Raw genomic sequence first — 21,277 nt, forward strand, 5'->3', positions numbered from 1 at the left:
TTTTCTTCTCAAGTGCACACATAACATTCTCCAGGATAGATCACATCTTCGGGCACAAATCAAGCCTCAGTAAATCTATGAAAATTGAGGGCTTCCCTGGTGGCGCAGTGGTTGTGAGTCTGCCTGCCAATGCAGGGGACACGGGTTCAATCCCTGGTCCAGGAGGATCCCATGTGCCACAGAGCAACAAAGCCTGTGGGCCACAACAACTAGAGCCCATGCTCCGCAGCAGGGGAAGCCACTGCAATGAGAAGCCTGCATACCGCAGTGAAGACCGGCCCCCATTCTCTGCAACTAGAGAAAGACCGCAAGCAGCAGCGAAGACCCAAGGCAGCCAAAATTAAATAAATAAATAATTTAAAAAATTTTTTTTAAAAAAAGAAAATTGAAATTATATCACCAACTTTTCTGACCACAACACTGTGATATTAGAAATCAATTACAGGGAAAAAAACATTAAAAACACAAACAAATGGAGGCTAAACAATACGTTACTAAATAACCAAGAAATCACTGAAGAAATCAAAGAGGAAATCAGAAAATACCTAGAGACAAATGACAATGAAAACATGACGATCCAAAACCTATGGGATGCAGGAAAAAGATTACTAAGAGGGAAGTTTATAGCAATACAAGCCTACCTCAAGAAACAAGAAAAATCTCAAATAAACAATCTAACCCTACACCTAAAGGAACTAGAGAAAGAAGAACAAACAAAACCCAAAGTTAGCAGAAGGAAAGAAATCATAAAGATCAGAGCAGAAATAAATGAAATAGAAACTAAGAAAACAATACCAAATATCAATAAAACTAAAAGCTGGTTCTTTCAGAACATAAACAAAATTGATAAACCTTCAGCCAGACTCATCAAAAAAAAGAGGGAGAGGACTCAAATCAATAAAATTAGAAATGAAAAAGGAGAAGTTACAACAGACACTGCAGAAATACAAAGCATCCTAAGAGACTACTACAAGCAACTCTAGTCAATATAATGGACAACTTGGAAGAAATGTACACATTCTTAGAAAGGTATAACCTTCCAAGACTGAACCAGGAAGAAATAGAAAGTATGAACAGACCAATCACAAGTAATGAAATTGAAACTGTGGTTAAAAATCTTCCAACAAACAGAAGTCCAGGACCAGATGGCTTCACAGGTGAATTCTATCAAACGTTTAGAGAAGAGCTAACACCCATCCTTCTCAAACTCTTCCAAAAAATTGCAGAGGAAGGAACACTCCCAAACTCACTCTATGAGGCCACCATCACCCTGATACCAAAACCAGACAAAGATGTCACAAAGAAAGAAAATTACAGACCAATATCACTGATGAACATAGATGCAAAAATCCTCAAAAAAATACTAGCAAACAGAATCCAACAACACATTAAAAGGATCATACACCACGATCAAGTGGGATTTATCCCAGGGATGCAATGATTCTTCAATATATGCAAATCAATCAATGTGATACACCATATTAACAAATTGAAGAATAAAAACCATATAATCATCTCAATAGATGCAGAAAAAGCTTTTGACAAAATTCAACACCCATTTATGATAAAAGCTCTCCAGAAAGTGGGCATAGAGGGAACCTGCCTCAACATAATAAAGGCCATATACAACAAAGCCACAGTGAACATCATTCTCAATGGTGAAAAATTGAAAGCATTTCCTCTAAGATCAGGAACAAGACAAGGATGTCCACTCTCACCACCATTATTTAACATAGTTTTGGAAATCCTAGCCACAGCAATCAGAGAAGAAAAAGAAATAAAAGGAATACAAATTGGAAAAGAAGAAGTAAAACTGTCACTGTTTGCAGATGACATGATACTATACATAGAGAATCCTAAAGATGCCACCAGAAAACTACAAGAGCTAATCAATGAATCTGGTAAAGTTGCAGGATACAAAATTAATGCACAGAAATCTCCTGCATTCCTATACACTAATGATAAAAATCTGAAAGAGAAATTAAGGAAACACTCCCATTTACCATTGCAACAAAAAGAATAAAATATCTAGGAATAAACTTACCTAGGGAGACAAAAGACCTGTATGCAGAAAACTATGAGACACTGATGAAAGAAATTAAAGATGATACCAACAGATGAAGCGATATACCATGTTCTTGGATTGGAAGAATCAATACTGTGAAAATGACTCTACTACCCAAAGCAATCTACAGATTCAGTGCAATCCCTATCAAATTACCAATGGCATTTTTTACGGAAATAGAACAAAAAAATCTTAAAATTTGCATGGAGACACAAAAGACCCCGAATAGCCAAAGCAGTCTTGAGGGAAAAGAATGGAGCTGGAGGAATCAGACTCCCTGACTTCAGACTATACTACAAAGCTACAGTAATCAAGACAATATGGTACTGGCACAAAAACAGAAACATAGATCAATGGAACAAGATAGAAAGCCCAGAGATAAACCCACACACCTATGGTCACCTAATCTATGACAAACGAGGCAAGGATATACAATGGAGAAAAGACAGTCTCTTCAATAAGTGGTGCTGGGAAAACTGGATAGCTACATGTAAAAGAATGAAATTAGAACACTCCCTAACACCATACACAAAAATAAACTCAAAAGGGATTAGAGACCCAAATGTAAGATCAGACATTATAAAACTCTTAGAGGAAAACATAGGAAGAACACTCTGACATAAATCACAGCAAGATTTTTTTTCATCCACCTCCTAGAGTAATAGAAATAAAAACAAAAATAAACAAATGGGACCTAATGAAACTTAAAAGCTTTTGCACAGCAAAGGAAACCATAAACAAGATGAAAAGACAATGCTCAGAATGGGAGAAAATATTTGCAAATGAATCAATAGACAAAGGATTAACCTCCAAAATATATAAACAGCTCATGCAGCTCAATATTAAAAAAAACAAACAACCCAATCCAAAAATGGGCAGAAGACCTAAATAGACATTTCACCAAAGAAGACATACAGATGGCCAAGAAGCACATGAAAATCTGCTCAACATCACTAAATATTAGAGAAATGCAAATCAAAACTACAATGAGATATCACCTCACACCAGTTAGAATGGGCATCATCAGAAAATCTACAAACAACAAATGCTGGAGAGGGTGCGGAGAAAAGGAAACCCTCTTGCAGTGTTGGTGGGAATGTAAATTGATACAGCCACTATGGAGAACATACGGAGGTTCCTTATAAAACTAAAAATAGGGCTTCCCTGGTGGTGCAGTGGTTGAGAGTCCGCCTGCTGATGCAGGGGACACAGGTTTGTGCTCCAGTCCGGGAAGATCCCACATGCCGTGGAGCAGCTGGGCCCATGAGCCATGGCTTCTGAGCCTGCGCGTCCGGGGCCTGTGCTCCGCATCGGGAGAGGCCACAACAGTGAGAGGCCTGCGTACCGCAAAAAAAAAAACCAAAAAAAACTAAAAATAGAATTACCATATGATCTAGCAATCCCACTACTGGGCATATACCCAGAGAAAACCACAATTCAAAAAGACACATGCACCCCAATGTTCATTGCAGCACTATTTACAATAGCCAGGTCATGGAAGCAATCTAAATGCCCATCGACAGACAAATGGATAAAGAAGATGTGGTTCATATATACAATGGAATATTACTCAACCATAAAAAGGAATGAAATTGGGTCATTTGTTGAGACGTTGATGGATCTATAAACTGTCATACAGAGTGAAGTAAGTCAGAAAGAGAAAAACAAATATCTCATATTAACGCATATGTATGGAACCTAGAAAAATGGTGCAGATGAACCGGTTTTCAGGGCGGAAGTTGAGACACAGATGTAGAGAACAAATGTATGGACACCAAGAGGGGAAAGCGGTGGTGGGGTGGGGTAATGAATTGGGCAATTGGGATTGACATGTATACACTGATGTGTATAAAATTGATGACTAATAAGAACCTGTTGTATAAAAAAATAAATAAAATTAAATTAAAAACCAAACAGGGCTTCCCTGGTGGCGAGAGTCTGCCTGCCGATGCAGGGGACACGGGTTCGTGCCCCGGTCCGGGAAGATCCCACATGCCGTGGAGCGACTGGGCCCATGAGCCATGGCCGCTGAGCCTGCACATCCGTAGTCTGTGCTCCGCAACGGGAGAGGCAACAACAGTGAGAGGCCCGCTTACCACAAAAAAGTTAAAAAATAAATAAATAAAAAATAAATTTAAAAAATGAAATCTTATTCAGTAATATTTTTAAAAGAGCTATCAAGCCATTAAAAGACATGAAGGAACCTTAAATGCATATTGCCAAGCGAAATAAGACAATCTGAAAAAGTTACATTAATGTATGATTCCAACTATAAACATTCTGAAAGAGGCAAAACTATGGAGATAGTAAAAAAAAAAAAAAAAACCATCCTTGCCAGGGGTTAGGGAGGAGGAAGGGATTAATTAGAGGAAGACAGAAGATTTTTAAAGTAGTGAAACCATTCTGTATGATACTGTAATGGTGGAAACATTACACATTTGTCAAAACCCACAGAAAGAGAAACTCACACACAGAGTGATCCCTAATGTAAAGTATGGATGTCAATTAATAACAATGTATCAACCGATGTTGGCTCATGAATACACCGTATCAATAACAGGGGAACTGGTTCAGGGGTGGGTAGGGAGACACTAAGTAAGGGGATATATGGAAACTCTCTGTACTTTCCACTCAATTTTTTTGTAACTGCACCGAAAAAACATATTATAACTTTTTTCAAAGAGTTTGCAAGCTCTTCTCCCTAAAATCTAATATTCACTTGTTTTCTCCCCCTTTTAAATATAACTTTTAAAATCTAAATAAACGTATTATGTGGTATGGGAGGAAACAAATCTTCTTAGATTTTTTTCTTCCTACTTGTTAACTCCATCATCCCAACACCATCTACTGACTTTTCTTCCCTCTTTGATTTGTGATACTTTATCATAGTCTTATGTAGGACCTATTTCTGTGCTAACCCATATAACATTTTGAATTACAAATGATCTACTCATCACCCAATCGGTTTATCTTTATTCTTAGCTTTCTGTGTCTCTTGTTTCTGCAGTGAACTTTAAAAACAACTCGATTTCCTTTCAGATCATAGACTATCAGAGTTGACAAGAACCTAAATATGACAATACCCAAATGACTCATTTTATAGATGAGGAAATTGGGGCCCAGAGAGTACATAGACTACCCCGTGGTCATGCAACTGGTTAAAGGAAGAAATAGGACTAGTACCCAAGTGTTTTTCACCTATGTCAGAAGATAATCTAAATCTAGTCCTCCAATTTTTCAAATGGTTTAACGTTAGAAAATCTCAGAGATGTGTTCATTTATTAATTGGGGAAGGGGGACCCAGTGTGCAAGTGAACCTCAGGAAATCTAGGATAAGACAGAACACTGGAGGTCTATTTGCATGAGACGCTTCCCCAGCCCAGTCTCTGGGGAACATGTTTCAAGTTCTTGAATGAAGGGAACTACAAGAAATTGAAAGAGTGGGTAAAGCCACTCTTGAGCAGGGATGGGAGGGTGGCGGGTGGTCACTAGAGCTGAGGATCCAGAGCTGGCCAACAAGGACTTCTACTTATCAAAGGAAGAAAATTTTATTCCCATTTCAAGGCAGGAACAGCACAGGAAAAAGACAGCAGTAGTCTTAGCAGAGGCGCCAAAGGGGAAATAACAGTAGCTACAGCAGAAAGAACAAGAACAAAGGAGGCAAGTCTCCTGAGAGATCAGAATACCAATGGCAAACTGGGTTGGGGTTCATAGTCCAAAACTCTGTCATAATATTTACTCAAGCCTGAAGTCTCTGAGAGGATGTGGTACAGGATTTTGCTCTGGTATTAACAAAACAGACCTCCTCCTCCAGGAGTTGCTTCCACTGGCCCTCTCCTCTCAATCCTATTCACCCACACTTCGTTGTAATATCTTGCTTGTGTGCAGACCCTTTGAAGTACTTTTGTTATGTAGTGCAACTTCCACGTGTGCGTGTGGTAAGACATTCCCATGGAGCTAACCTTGCTTGAAAATAGCTCGGTACAGTGTATCAAGAGCCTCAAAAATGTTCTTAAAAAAAAATGTTCTTAACTTTTGACCCAGAAATTCCTCTTCTAAGGAAATAATCCAGATGACAAAGATTTATGCACAAAGATGTTTATTACAGCATATTTATAATACCATACATAAGTAGTATACCTAAGTATCCAACAACTGAGCAAAAGTTAAATAAATAATGGTATATCCATTTGATTAAATATCATACAGCCATGAAAAAAAAATTATGGTCTTGAAGAATTAACTGGGAAATGTTATAAACCAATGTTAGACAAGAGAAGCAGGTAACTGTGTTGTTTGTATTGTATAAGCTCTATTATGTTTTTTTTTAATAGGAAAATACTAGATGGAAGGATGCCAAAATGTTACTAGTAGTTGCCTCTGGATAACAGGACCCAGGATTATAATTGACTTATCTTCTGCTTTAAGACAAACAAATAAAAAACTGTACTTCTGTACTTGCTAAATTGTTTTCAGTTATTACACCTAAAAAAATGCTTATAGCCAGTAAAAAGAATCATTTAAAAGGAAGTTACCCAGTGACCTTCTCTACTCTGTCGTCAGTTTGGAACGTCAAGGATGTACCTGGACCTGCTAGCATTTAGATTTAACCCCACAAACCTGTTTACTGTATCCTTCTACCCCAATTACAAGGCCCTCTAACTCTGAACCACTGGCTATCCACAGGACTAATACACATGAGATGAGGCAAACATGCAGAGGCACAAGACATCTTGCTTTGGGTGGGAACCTGTGCCTCCATTAGAAGGGAGTTTCCACTCTGGATTGGGGAAAGTGAATACATAAAGAATGGATGCAAGGTGGATCAAAGGAAGGGAGGAAATGTGGCTCTCTTAGACATGCCTTGGCTCTCTAAATTTAGAACTATGCCTGGAAATGAAAGAGACCTAACCCCATTGTCAGACTCTAGAGTTTCTCCTACAGGGGGCTTCACTATAGCCCTAGAGGACCAGGACTCCGGAGTTCGAACCATAGTTAAGTGGCTGGGAGGGGAAGATGAGATAGACTGCGAAGCTAAACTGAGTCTTTATAGCACACTTTCTTAAATTTTAGTGTACTTAAGAATCAACCAGGGAGATTGTTTACATTGCTGATTCCTAGGCTCTACCGCCAGAAATTCTGATCTAATAGGTCTGGGGTAGAGCCAAAGAACATTGCACTTTCATCAAGCAATCCCACCACCACCACCAAAAGGCTTCCTGATGCACTGAGCACAGCTTTAAAAATCTAGAGACTTTGAAATTATAGGCAAAATACTGTGTGTGTGCACTTTTCTGGATAAAGTCCGTTACTATCATCAGATTCTCAAGGAGTTCCATAATTCAAGACGCCTAAGAACTGTCCTGATGCGCACAAAGAGAACTAGAGAAGCTTCACTCAAGCAGCAAGTCAGGGGGCCGGGGCAAGGTTTTCAAAAAAGAACAAAAACCTACAAACTCTGAGAAACCAAGCAGAACCAGGGCAGAGTGAAGTGAAAGCCAGCGAGGTGGAGAACGCTGAGGATGTACCTAAATCATTTTCACCTATAAGTCTGGAATGTTAATAGCTTATTTTTATTAGCCACAGGAACTTGGTGGATGGATGTGTGGCTTAAAGGCACAGGGGTCAGGAAGACATCAGCTCCAGGGGACAGTAATAGGAGGGAAGGTCAGTGGATTTTCCTAGGCAGATAGATTCCAAGGTTGTGGAGATAAGGGAAGAAATGGTGGTTAACTCTTGGGTTTTACAATCTGGAGTTCAGCTGCTATAAGAATCCAGAGTACTGTCAGGTAGATGTGGTGGGGCATACCTGAGGCAGCTGTAGTTGAGATGGGGCAGTGATGATAGAAGTGGTCACCATTCCCTACCTCCCTATAAGATCAGTCATGGTGCACAGGAGGACAAGAATAGAGACTGTGATCAAAGATGCTGACACTGCAGCAAGGAGGAGTTCTGCTGTTCTGCTAAGAATGGGGTAGGAGAGGGAGCTGGCTTCCAGCCTGTACTCTAGGAGGTGCTCAGAGAGACTGACTTTGTTAGAAGAGTGAGCATATTTCCACACCCTCTTTGTTGTCCTTTGTGGACCGGGAAACAACTATTACAAATATTATCATAGTGACTTTCCCTTGTGGCACAGTGTTTAAGAATCCGCCTGCCAATACAGGGGACACAGGTTGAAGCCCTGGTCCGGGAAGATCCCACATGCTGCAGAGCAACTAAGGCCGTGCGCCACAACTACTGAGCCTGCGCTCTAAAGGCTGCGAGCTACAACTACTGAGCCCACGTGCCACAACTACTGAAGCCCGTACACCCTACAGCCCGTGCTCTGCAACAAGAGAAGCCACTGCACTGAGAAGCCCGCGCACCACAACGAAGAGTAGCCCCCGCTCGCTGCAACTAGAGAAAGCCCGCGTGCAGCAACGAAGACACAACGCAGCCAAAAAAAAAACAAACATTTTCATAAAACGTTTACCTCCTAGACCAAATGTTCATTAGCTACATTCCCCTCAAAACAAACTTCTCATTCATTTGTGATATCACAACAGTCTCTTAGCTGATTTCCCTGCCTCCAATCTTCTGGACAACAGCTCAAGGGATAGTCTTTAAAATATTCAGTTGTTCCCCTAATAGTTAGTGAAAATTTTTAAAGCTTCAGAATCCTGTTTTTAAATGAAATATCACTGAGAAGTCCAATTTAATAAAAGTCAGAAGCAAAGCTGTTCTTGTTAAAATGTGTAGGCGAGCTACACAGCAGCTGTCCCCTCTGCTCAGCGCCCCTCTCCCATCCTTGCGGCTGCTCTGGAGGCAACGCCTCCCAGAATCCCACTGGCCTGCTTACGGCAGTAAAAGTACTTATAACCCAAGCATTATAGTTGCTGCCACCATCCCCCCTTCCTAGTCCCATACCTGGAACAATTAGCTCCCAAATTGTCTTTCACCATTTTTCAAAACTTTTGACTATGGGGAATTCCAAATATACATAAAAATCAAATCAAGTACAATAATAAACCTCCACATACCCATAACCAGCTTTAATGATTAGCTCACAGCCGATCTTCTTTCATTTACACCTCTAACCTCTCTTACCCCACACTACTTAGAAGCAAACTTCCTCGTAACATTCCATCCACTAGAATTTCATCACATTGCTCAGTCTGACAAGGAATTAATTATAACCAACAATACCAGTGTCACATCTAAAAAATAATAATCCCTTAGGAAAATCAAGTATCCAGTGTTCAAATTTCCAATTTTCTCATAAAATGTTATGTTTATATCAGGAACCAAATAAGACTCATGCATTGATTGGTGGATGTCTTTTAATCTGTAGATTGACTGATATCTTTCAGTCTATAAGTATCCTTCCATCTCTTTTCCTCTTGCAATTAATTTATTTTAAAAATTAGGTCATTTGTTTTGTAATTCTTGCCCCATTTTGCTAATTGCATCCCCATAGTGTACTTAAACATTTCCCACATCCTCTGTATTTCCTATAAAATAGTAATTGGATATAGAGGTTTGATCAGACTCAGGTTTTTTGTTTTTTTGAAAAACCACTTTGTAGGTGGTATCTGTCTCTTTTTGTGATGTTAGCAGCTGTTGATGCTCAGTGCCTAAGATCTATTTATTAAGGATGGCAAAATGGTGATATTTCAATCACCCCATTTATTAGATGAAATGTTTTTATAAAATAAACTTCCCCTCACCTATGAGGATACCCACACCTCAATATTTTTCACATTATGCCATCTGTCCTGCATGACACATCTCCAATTGATGAAATGCTAGCTATACTTTCAAACCAACCAAAATATCACCTCTCAGTGAAGTCTTGCCCTCACTCCAAGCAGACTTCACCCTTCTTCTAATGCTAGAAACGTATCATTATAATAATGCTTATCTCATTGACTAATAAATTTAATGCCTCTATCCCTGCGGCTCAAAAACAGAAATGGCCTTTGGTCCTAGCACCTGTATAAAGTATTTATTGAACAAATATGTGTAGGATTTCACTTTACAAAAGTCAGTGTCACTTAAGTGACATTATGTAAAATACAAGTTACAAAGCAACTCGCAATGAGATAACCATCACTAGAAGAGTTACCAGAATTCAAGACACTTTACAAGACGGAGTAGAGCTGAATTACCAAGGGTCCACCATCAGACTTCAACCAGACTGAGAAGAGAGCCTGGGGTCTGACTTTTCAAAAATACAGACATGGTGAGAATCAGGTTGAACCCAGGTCCCTCCCAGGAATTCCGTCAGTAAAAAGTCAGAAGCAGGCTAGATGTGAATCCTGGTGGTACATCAGTATTTAAGAAGGGAAAGGAGGTCCTGAAAACAAGGACTAAAAGGAGGAGAGAATTTTCTTCCTAGAATGTTGGTGATGTCACTAGGGGCATGAAACTAGAGAACTCTCTGGCTTGGGAGCAGTTTTTTTTGTTTTGTTTTGAAGAAGCTGCATGGTTTCCTAGTGCAAAGAGAAGTAACTAGCAGCAGAGAGCAGGGTTCGCTTGGATGTTTCATGTTTGGATTTTTTTTCTCATCTTCCTATAGTGTTTATTTGGATCCTGGTCTGGGGTCTGGGGTCTGGAAACATAGAGGGCATGGATTCAATTTTCATTTAACTCTTCTTCCTCTGATGTAAAACTATAAGGTTCCATATCCTGAAGGATTCCAGGAGTCAACAATTCAGTGGGCAACATATGAAAATATTCTGTCCTAACCTCCTATCTTTAAGTCAGGCTGACCAATTCACACACAACCCAGCAAATAACTTTTATTTAAATTTTAACTTTGCTTTAATGGAAACTATCTTGGACCTGTTCTCTCTGCCCCCTCCTACACTTCACTCACTGTTCTTTTTCTGCATACACTATGTCCCGGTTCCGTGATACACGGGTAGGCTCCTCACCACTTCCTATAACTGGTACCCTGGGAGTTTTGATTGTTCTGTCAGAGGTAGTACCAGATCTGATCCCCCCATCCTCCTCTTGCCTTCTTCCCCCTCTACTTGTTTGAAGGTGATATGCTCTGTTCTCTAGTGGTTATTCTAGCTAATATGTACAGTTTCACAGAAGTCTTAAGCTAATCAATACATTCACTTTCCTCCTGAATATAAGAACATGAAAATTAGTGTTCTAATCACCCCAAGTTACATGTTATTGATGTCCAGTATTTTAATTCTAGCTCATATTTCCCTCCCACAAATTACAGTTTTTACACTTAATGCTTACCTACTCTTACCAACATTATTTACCAGTATCTTTGTTCAGTGTTCCTTCTTGAATCAGATTTTCCATTTAAGACCATTTTCCTTCTGCCTCAGGAATCCTGACTTACCTGCGCAAACTCTGCTTTTGTCTGAAAATGTTTCTAATTAGCCCTCTTTCTTAAAAAAGTTTTACCAAGTGTCAACTTCCATGGTAACTTCTTTTGTTAATGGGATGCAGTGAAAGAATTCCAGTTTCCTGGCTTTCATTGTTGGTGCTGACAAGTCCCCCATCTAGGCTGTTTTCTAAGGTTTGTCTGCATTTTATCTCTAGCTGCTCAAGATAGAGAGCATTTTACCTCAATGTCTCTAGATACGAGCTGCTTTTCATCTTGCTTGGCGAACTCACCGGGATTCCCAAATCTGAGGTTTAGTGCCTTTCATCAAATCTGAAAATTGATCGGTGGTTACCTCCTTGGATATCGTCTCTTCCTATTGTCTCCTCCTGGAGCTCCAGATACCTTAGTACATTAGATCTTCTCATTCACTTGTCCTCTATTGTCTGCTTCTCAACTTCTTTGCCATTTTCCATTCTTCCTTTCATTCTCTTTGGACTGCATTCTGTATAATTTCTTGAGATCTTCCAATTCACTAGAACCCCTTCAATTTCTCCAATCAATTTAATCTGAGTTTTTATTTCAAATTTGTATTTTTCATTTCTAATTCAGAAAGGCTTTTTTTTCCCCAAAAAAATCTGCTGGGTTGTTTTTTGTCACCTCTTAGCTTCAAACTTGTATTAGCTCATTAATCAAAAAGTTATTTCATTAGTCTGTGTGACAATGCTATCATCGGAAGTATTTAAGGATCAGCTTCTGTGACTTTTTGGCCCCTTTTCCATTTGTGGCATCTTATTTCTTTGTGCATCTTAAAATTTTTAAGCAGGATTTGCTTTGGGAGTTTATATATAGGAATTGAGGTCTTCAAGGGATTGCACTTGCTTCTGGAAATCACCTGAAGGCAAGATGAACTCTAAGCAGATAGAGTAGGGAGCCCAGAAAAGAACCAGATATAGCTTTTTGACATAAGAGAAGCCATTTTAGGCCTAAGCCGTTTTACGATCTAAGCCTGGCCACAATGCCTGCCCTTGAACAGGGCTCAGTAATAATGATCTTAAGGGAACAAAAGAACAAATTGTTACTGGGCAAGAGAAGTAACAACAGCAAGGCTAATAAATGAGTTCTAGAGACTCCCAGTTCTGTTTTAATGGTAAAGATTAGTCTGAAGCACTTTCTTGAGCTGTTTTTCAGAATTTAAACATCTCCTTGGGCACTCAACCACCAGATCAACTGGAACCTAAAGATGGTGGTGATGTTGACCTTTTCTGGTTTCGATCAACTAAAGCTTGTACTCTGTCAACCTTAGCCCCAATTCTATGGTGAATTCTCCTGAGCCCAAGCTCCTTCATGAATATGCATGTAGCCTTAGCTTAAAACTTCCCCCACTTTGCTGATCCGGAGAGACACTGCTTTGGGAAAGATGCCTGGTGTTCTCCTTACTTGTTGCAAGTAATCAATCTTTCTTTCTCCTGATCTTTGGCTTGGCTGTGTCTTTGGCTTGACACCCACCAAGAGGTGAGCCCAGTTTTGGGGTAATATCAAGGTTGAGACATAAAATTCCTTGCTGCCCTCTTCCACAGAGTTGATTTCTTGTTCACCTTTACACTGAGGGTATCCTGGCTTTACTCGGAGTCACCTTCGTTTTGTTTCCCATACCCTGCATAGTCACTAAAATAGATGCTGAAAGCCTGCTGAGTTTGGCAAAAGCTGAGTAAAAGCTAGCTCTAGCAGTTGCTTACTCCCTACAATTCCAGTTTTCACTTCATTTTTCAAGATCTATGGATTCCTTACTTTTGTGCTTGCTCAGCAATATGTTTTTAACTATTTTTAAAATAAATACATATTACCCAGCATCTTGTTTCTGCTGAAAGTACTTTTCAGAGTATCCAATCCACCACAATGCCAAAAAACAGAAGTCTGAATTAGTCCCAACTATACACACTATACTCCCCTCACCCTTGATTCTAACAGACTGGGTTGTAAAAAGGCCCAGAGTGCAAAGTTTGCAAAAGCCCGATGCTAACTTTGCCTTAAGGATGGAGCAAAAAAGAGTTGAAGACGAGAGCAGTGTTGAGTGCCTGGCACCTTAGCGCGAATAGCTCCTGTTTCTTTTTCTTTTCCTCAGGCACAAACGCCTTATGGCTTCAGACTACTTGTCCATTAGCGCTACAAATACCTGGGCAAAGACAGCAAGATAGTAATCCCTTCTGTATCCTAAATTAAAGTGGAAGAACCTGTCCTTTTCAACAATAAAGATAGAAATGTATATAGTGAGAAGCATAGCAGTTTCTCCTCAGCTGAAAATAAAACAGCTAGTTGCCACATGCTTACAATAATATTTATGGCTCCTACAATTACACTAACAGGTATAATGCTCTTGACTCAATCCATTCATGGCTGCATTTCATACTACATAAAAAGGGAAAACATAGTCAGGACATAATACAGACAGACCAAAATGACTATTTTCATTTATGCTTTCCCTACCTCATTTCCTCCAGCTTCCTCTCCATCCACGTCTGCCCCTAAATTCTGGGTGGATCAGCTGAAGAACTCATGTTTTAAGTGATGTAGACAGCAGCAAAGTCAAGAGGTCATAGGTTGGGATTTCCCTGGCGGTCCAGTGGTTAAGACTCCGTGCTTCCACTGCAGGGTGCGAGGGTTTGCTCCCTGGTCAGGGAATTAAGATCCCACATGCCGCACACCGCAGCCAAAAGAAAAAAAACTTCATAAATTTACATGAAAAAGAAATTTGCGGAGTTCCCTGGTTGCCTAGTGGTTAGGATTCCGGGCTTTCACTGCCATAGCCCAGCTTCAATCCCTGGGTGGGGAACTGAGATCCCACAAGCCACAGGGCACAGCCAAAAAAAAAAAAAGAAATTAGCTCCTACAATGTCGTGCGTGTGGGCACGTGCAGGTGCGCGCTTTCTTGGCATAGGCTGTCCCTCAGGAGTGATTTAAATTTCCAGACACACCTCCTTGGCTTTGGCCAATGGGGCCACTTGCTTCCCAGCTGAGGTACCTTTTGTAGCCGGAAGTGACACTTTAGTTAGAGCCATCGGCTCCAGGGAATTCTCTATTGCCCTAGAGGGCCCCATATCAAGGGCTAAGTTCACCTCTCATCAGCTTGGGCGTTATATAGGTGACATGATTTACAAAAGAAGTTTCTCCTGCCTACATGCTACATGTCAGCCTGTCACTGTCATCTCAGATTCTACAGCAATCACTCATTCCTTTGAGATAAACACTGTTTCCTATATGAACACTCCTTTCTTGTGGTTATCACCACACCCACCATGAAACTAGTATCACTGCCAGGGGAGTCGAAGCCAGTCATCCTGGATTCTAGTTTGAAGCTGAATTCTTAAGCAAGTCTTTAGTGTCTCCAGTTGCAATTAACTCACCACAGGCATTTGAATAACCCAGGTTACTTAAGATTTCAGATTCCTGAGTCCCACTTATTTAAGCAATTTTTGGAAACGCAGCATGGAAATCTGCATTTTTAACAAGCTTCCCAGGTAATTCCTGTGTACTTGCTCAGATCTATAAGGCTGGGTGTAGCTCGTCTGTAACTCTATCTATGAAAATACCAAGATAAACCTTTACTATCCTGTACTTCAGATATAAAGACAGACAAAATGAAAAATAACGATCTAGAGTAACTGATCCTTAGTTCTTCCTGGGTGAGATACTTCTAGTCTGTAACAAAGTGCATTAGTTCAGCAAGAAAGAGCAAGTGGCCAAGTGAGGTCATAGCTCTGAGCTGTCAGAAAGTATGTCACAGCAAGACTCATTGCAGCCATTTCACAAACATGTTCACAAAAAAGACTCACTGAGGCAGAAGAGTGGTTGAGCATAATCTATAACCGCCTCCAGGAAAAAAAAAAAAAACAACAACTCAGGCTCTAAAGGATCAGGGAACAAATGGGCAAATCTTGACAAAATACACAGGATTCCTAAAGTTCGTATTAAGAGATACCAAGAACCTTCAAAAGCATTACTAAATCAGCGTCAAGAAACAAGATACAGGGACTTTACAAATCATTCTTTTAACACCTTGTTTTAGTTAAGGGCAGAAAAATGTTTTTAAAAGACCACAGATCTCAGCTGCATAGAATTCTCATGGATTGCACATGAGAAAGGGTCCATCTGTTTCATTCTCTAATCTAAGCCTAACATACACAACAATGCCTGGCATATGGAAGATGCTGGGGAAATATTTATTGAATGAGATAAAACAAATGGACCAATCGAGAGAAGAGTAAGGTTTCTATGTAGCTCAATGCCAGTGCATAATAAAGAATATGACAGAAATAAAGGCTATTCACCAGTAGCCGGGTTTTTCTACATTAAAAAAAAAAAAAAAATCTCCAGCAGGTCTGCCAACCCTCTCTGCAAAGTAAACTCTAATAGCTTTTTGGCTCTGTGCTTCATCCTTTCTGAAACTACAACTGTCAGACACAAATCAAGCTTTAAAAGGTTATCAGCTACAATGCTTAGATTTCCTGGTCTTAACTAGCCCAAGAAAGTTTTCATACCCAGGACCTAGTTCAACAAAATTGAGACATGAGCATCACCAGAAGCAGCTATATATTTTTAATCTAAAGACCGGGCATACAGAAAGCATTTTACATAAATTCTCGAGTCTTAATAATGTAACAGGAAATATGGGCCCCAGAGAAATAAGCCCCCTTCTGTAGGTCTTAATCCTTGGCCTCTACAGTAAAGACAATCCCTGGTAATCCAATGAGTATTTGCGACCCACCCACATATTACTTGGGAGGACACAGAGGAAGCAGCTATAGGCCTGCCCCTTATCATCTTACTAAAAGATTGCAAATAGCCTGAGAAGCAACATTATGGCCTAGTGAGCCTTTTAATTCTACATATTCAGACTTATTAGGATGATAGCTGGAGCTGGTAGTTTTTAATCTTCTACCCATAAATGTTCAAGAGGGTCATGAATCGCAATGAGCTTTATTCAACGTTAGTTTTGTCAAATGTCGCAAAAGAATCCCAGTGACTTATTAATTCTTTATACTTCAGTTTCCTATCTCTAAGTTAGCAATAAGCTTCCCGTGCTCTACTTAGCCACATTTAATTTTTAAGAATCTTCAGAGGAAAAATGTTTCATATATAATTAAAAAGAATGTTCCTTGTTAAGAGTTGGGATTGAGCTCAAAATAAATCAGTCCTGGTACAATCCCCTTCTAGTTGCTCTGCAGAGAAAAAGGACACTGATACATAAGGAAGTAACCAAGATGAAAAGGAGAGAAGAGATACAGCTTAAAGTGAAGAAATGACACACACCCCCCACATACACACTTTAAAAACTTTATTTATATAAAAAAACTCATTTGTTTTTAAAAGCATTAACAAGAGAGAAAGAAAAACAGAAAAGGTATGGAGCAGAAGACATGCCCCTTAGTAGTGTTCGGTGGGAAGGTGGGATTTTTGGTTCTCTGAAATTGAACGTTTAGTGTTTTTATAAATGAAAAGGAAAAAACAGTTAAAGGTCCCCAAAAGCCCATGGCTGTTCTATTACCCACACCCCACCGACAAAAAGAGCACCAGGAAAAGAGCAGAAGAAGACAAGAGAAACCAAGAGTGGAGCCACATCTGGATGGGGGCGATCTCCCCTGTGCAGTATGCTCTCAGGGTCACAGAAAGGAAAAGGCTCCTTTTTGCCAGAAAAGGAGTGGGACGAAATGTGAAGGGGAAAAGGGGTAAATAAGGAATTTTAATGCAGAGGGAAGGCGGGTGGGGGGTTGTGCACTTTTCTCCTACCCCAAAGCCTCAATATATAAAGGAAGGGGAAGAGAGGAGCATAAAGATTTCCAGTTGCATTAAACGGAGCTTTTAGATTAAGGGGAGGAGTAAAAGGCAAATAAGGGAAAGGGTTAAAAAAAAAAAAAAAAAAAAAAATCAACCGCATAGCAGCTGATTCCTCTAGCCCAACCTGCTAATATACACTAAACTAAAAGGAGGAGGAACAGGGGTGGGGGGGGTGGTCGGGGAGGGGGATATGGACACGACTTCCCTATAACCCCTTCAGAGACGACAATCATTCTGGGCAACTAAGGAGCAAGAGTCACACCACTCACTCCTCCCACCAATCTCATTTGGAGGTTCATCAGAACAGGATTTTTGCAAAATCCCAACATATACAGTTGAGAAAAACCTTCTATGGCTAAAATTAGAGGCTATTCCAATTCCCAGTGGAGAGACTGAGGTTCTCTAGATCACCTCTCCTCTTCTTTCTGCTATTTAGGGCCAAGAAGTAGGTAAGAAAGCAACAAAATATAATTTGCAAAATCATGAGAAATGAGACTGCAGAGGCAAAGAAAGGCACATAGAAGGGAAGGAGGAGACGCACCCCAGGCCAAAGGCACAAAGAAGAGGCAAAGCCAGGGGCGAACCCCACCTTTTTAAGGGTAAAGGGGGCAGGAGTATGTACATCAAGTCCTTTAGTCAGCCAACCAATCCAGGGAGGAAGCAGGGGAGGATGGGGCTATAAGGGTGAGAAAAAGGAGAAATAAGGGCAGGGGGAAGCCAGCTTTGTAGCTTCCTGACAGTTTCAGACTAAATGATTCATGTACATTCCTACTCGCTCCTCCTAGAGGCTCTTCTCCCCAGAAGACATCTTTCTGCTCCTTCTCACCCAAGAAGTCTTCCTTGACATATTCTCCTCTTTCTACAGCCTCTTGAAAATGGCCAGGCCAAGTCAGCAGACATTATTATCACAGGATGGGAGAGGAGGGTTAAGGACAGCCTCAGTAAGGGGCAGCAGCTGCAGCCCAGGGCTGGCATGAGGCTTGGAGAAGAGATGGAGTCTGTAGGTCCTTGATGGTCCCTGCCCTGGAGATGAGGAGGGCAAGGTTTCTTAATCTCCGCTCTAGGAAACCTTCACTTGCTCAAGGGCCCTTGCCAAGTGGTATGTGCCAATGTCGCCGGCCGTCTTTGCTTCAAAAATAGTCATTAGGAATAAAGGAAGAGCTCACGCCCTCCACTCTCCAAAAAAGTAAAGGTCCCTTCCCCACCAAGAGAAGAAAAATCTTGCTTAAGAATCATGGGTTTATCAGATTGCTGGACACTGCACATATAGCATGTAACTTCCAATTCTTCCCATAGCTTCCAGTGAGGATTCCCACTCTCTCCCTCCCTCCACACAAGGCCAAGAGTTCCAGGGAGAGCTGGCAAAAAGAGCTAATCTGCAGCAGTCTCTCAAGATATGCATATAACTGAGTCAGGCTTCTTGGGAGTAATTGCAGGGGATCTGGAGGGGGGAGGAGGGACAATTAAGCTTCACTGGAAGAAGTTAGGGAGTCGATGGAAAGAAGGCAGCCACTTAGGGCTACAAGGGCAGGAGGCAGTGTGGCAGTGGGCACAACAGTCCAGCGAAGAAAGGGAAAAATCATCAGTCCATTTCACCACCAAAAAATAAAAGTACATATATTATAAGCCCAGATGTAGCGGAGAGAGTGGTGCTAAATCTTCTGCTGTAGGGAAAAAAGAGAAAGAGATGTTAATAGGGTTGGGAATAAGGAGAACCAAAAGAGAGTTGAGCAAATCTGAAGGGAAGAAAGCAGCACATAATGGAGAATCAGATCACCAGTGGCATGTCCCAGCCTCTTAAGAGGTAACAATCACAGAAGCAGCACCCCTAAGCCCCGTGCGGCTGACTGATCAGATCAGCATGATTGGCAAACTGCTGGCACAGAGACCTCCTCCTCAAGGATGATCTTGGGGGTGGCTGAAGGACGTACCATGGGGGGGTAAGACATTTGGTCCCCCTCATCATCCAAAACCAACACATCCACCTCTTCCTCCAGAGATTCCTGCCCCTCGTCCTGCTGTGAACACATGCAATGTGTTAGTATGAGAGTAAGAAAACATGAGTGCGTGCCAGATCTAGGGAAAATCCCCAAATTTGTAAACTCAAACAAAACAAGGTAATAGTAAGTGAAGGGCAAGATATTCAAAAAAAGGCAGGAACAGAAAGAGAGTAATGCGAGAATAGATCAGTTGGCGTTAGTCACATAAGCAACACATTTATAGCCTTCTTTCTCCCATCTCGACCATCGCAGAATAATGGCACCAGAAATCCCAATGTGAATCAAAACTCCTACTTTTCCCCTGAAAAACCCTACAAGGAAAGGTGCTGTCTTTCACTAAGTCCTTTTTTCCTATTTCACAGAACATGCAGGCTTCAAAACAGAACTAGCCTCAGAAGGACAATAGTATATAAAGAGAACTTACCATCAGGGGCGTTCCCTTCAACGGCTCCATTTCGCCTAGATCCCCAGATCGATCCAGTGTTCTATTGTGGTCTCCTCTCTCATTCAGTGTGGAATAGTTGTTATCTAGTTTAAAAAAAAAAAGAAGTACAGAGACATGATGTTCCCCTCTGGTGTAAAATATGTATCAGGCAGAGAAATGTGATTTAGGCACCTCTTTGGTAAAGCATTTGAGCTTTACCAAAGGCATTAAGGTCAGGTGGTCCTTGACATAAAAAAACTTACATCTAACTGGGAAGGCAAAATATATCATATATGATAATAAAGCTAAACTGAAGAGATCTATGAAGGGTACTGGAATTAGGAGAAGATAGTGAGGTGAGCTGCAATAGTTAGGAAGGACCTAACAGAGTAGACAGGAATTCAGCCAAGGCTTTGGGGATGAAGACCATTTACAAAGCAAGTGGGAAGGACATTCCAATAGGAGGTATTACAAGAGCAAGATAAAGAAGTATAGAGTGAAGAGACAGGATAGCAAGTAGACTAGGTGGGCTCAAACAGAGTATATGGAGAGTATAACAGAGCGAACCTGGCGTCAGACTGTGAAAGGCTGTGAGCAACAGTTTAGGGACACACGCTTGATTCTGTATTAATGGGGGAGGAATATGAAGCTTTTTTTTTTTAACCTTTGAGCATTTGGGAATGTGGAAAAAGGTAGACAGATCAGATTTTACTACACTTCCTTGAATCCTTCCCAATGGAATGTCCAGCCAGTGTCCTTCCAGGAAGGTGAATGGTGCGGGTGCTGGAAAGAGCTACAAAGCCACACAGTTCTCCTCATCCCATATGATAATATGGCTTACTCCATATCCTTAGGCAGGAATTAATCACCTACCTAATGATTTTGTGTTTGATCCCATACTGCTCATCTGAATTTCTTCCCGATCAGGTTTCTTATCTACAGGAAGTCAGAAAGTTATCCAGGTCAAAATCCAACTCTTCAAAATCTAAACTCATAAAAATTGCTCTCTAGTCTGTCCTCCCTTCCCCCTCCCTCCCATCAAACTTTTACTAAGCACCTACCACAAGTGCCAGGCTCTAGACAAAGCCCTCATGGGACTTAAAGAGATCCCTTTCCTCCAGACTCTAACATAAGAAACGATTCACTCTAAGCCAGCAGGTTTCAAATTATTTGGTCTCAGGGCCCCTTTATATTCTTAGAAGTTATGAGGATCCAAAGAATGTTCACTGGTATAGACTACATGTATTAATAGCTACAGTGCTTTTAAATATTTATTTCATTTAAAATTTATTTTAAATATTTATTTCATTTAAAAGAACAATACTTATTCCGTTAACATAAATAATACTTTTAATTTTTTTAAAGAAAGCATTGTTTTACATTTTTGCACATATTTAAAGTTTGGTTTAAGAGAAGATAGCTAGATTCCCGTATCTGCCTCTGTATTCAATCCGTTGTGATGTTATTTTGGATGAACATAAATGACTCACTCTGCTGTACAGCAGAAACTGACACAGCACTGTTAATCAACTATACTCCAATAAAAAAAAAAAGGATAAAAATTAAAAATGTTTTTTTCTCACCAGAAAGTAAAAAAAAAAAAACAAAAAAAAAGAATCAAACAG

General features: G+C 40.5%; 1 protein-coding gene across 14 annotated transcripts in view; it reads right to left on the reverse strand.

Annotated features, from left to right (window-relative positions):
- Nucleotides 1-15,976: 15,976 nt before the first annotated feature.
- Nucleotides 15,977-21,277, reverse strand: part of CTNND1 (catenin delta 1) — a 48,120-nt gene continuing 42,819 nt past the window's right edge. For 10 of the 14 annotated variants that reach the window (XM_027114641.1, XM_027114634.1, XM_027114636.1 and 7 more), the window contains 4 exons: nucleotides 20,526-20,588; nucleotides 19,653-19,756; nucleotides 19,160-19,246; nucleotides 15,977-18,892 (listed from right to left, as the gene is read on the reverse strand). In XM_027114641.1, coding sequence (XP_026970442.1) covers nucleotides 18,881-18,892; nucleotides 19,160-19,246; nucleotides 19,653-19,756; nucleotides 20,526-20,588 — 266 coding nt within the window. In that variant the 3' untranslated portion in view covers nucleotides 15,977-18,880. The remainder of the gene's footprint in view (nucleotides 18,893-19,159; nucleotides 19,247-19,652; nucleotides 19,757-20,525; nucleotides 20,589-21,277) is intronic. The other 4 variants (XM_027114644.1, XM_027114643.1, XM_027114638.1 and 1 more) reach the window with 1 other exon arrangement.

This window comes from Aethalodelphis obliquidens, unplaced genomic scaffold (genome assembly GCF_003676395.1).
Source record: "Aethalodelphis obliquidens isolate GAN/ISIS:26980383/991018 unplaced genomic scaffold, ASM367639v1 scaffold14, whole genome shotgun sequence".
NCBI classification, from domain to species: domain Eukaryota; kingdom Metazoa; phylum Chordata; class Mammalia; order Artiodactyla; family Delphinidae; genus Aethalodelphis; species Aethalodelphis obliquidens.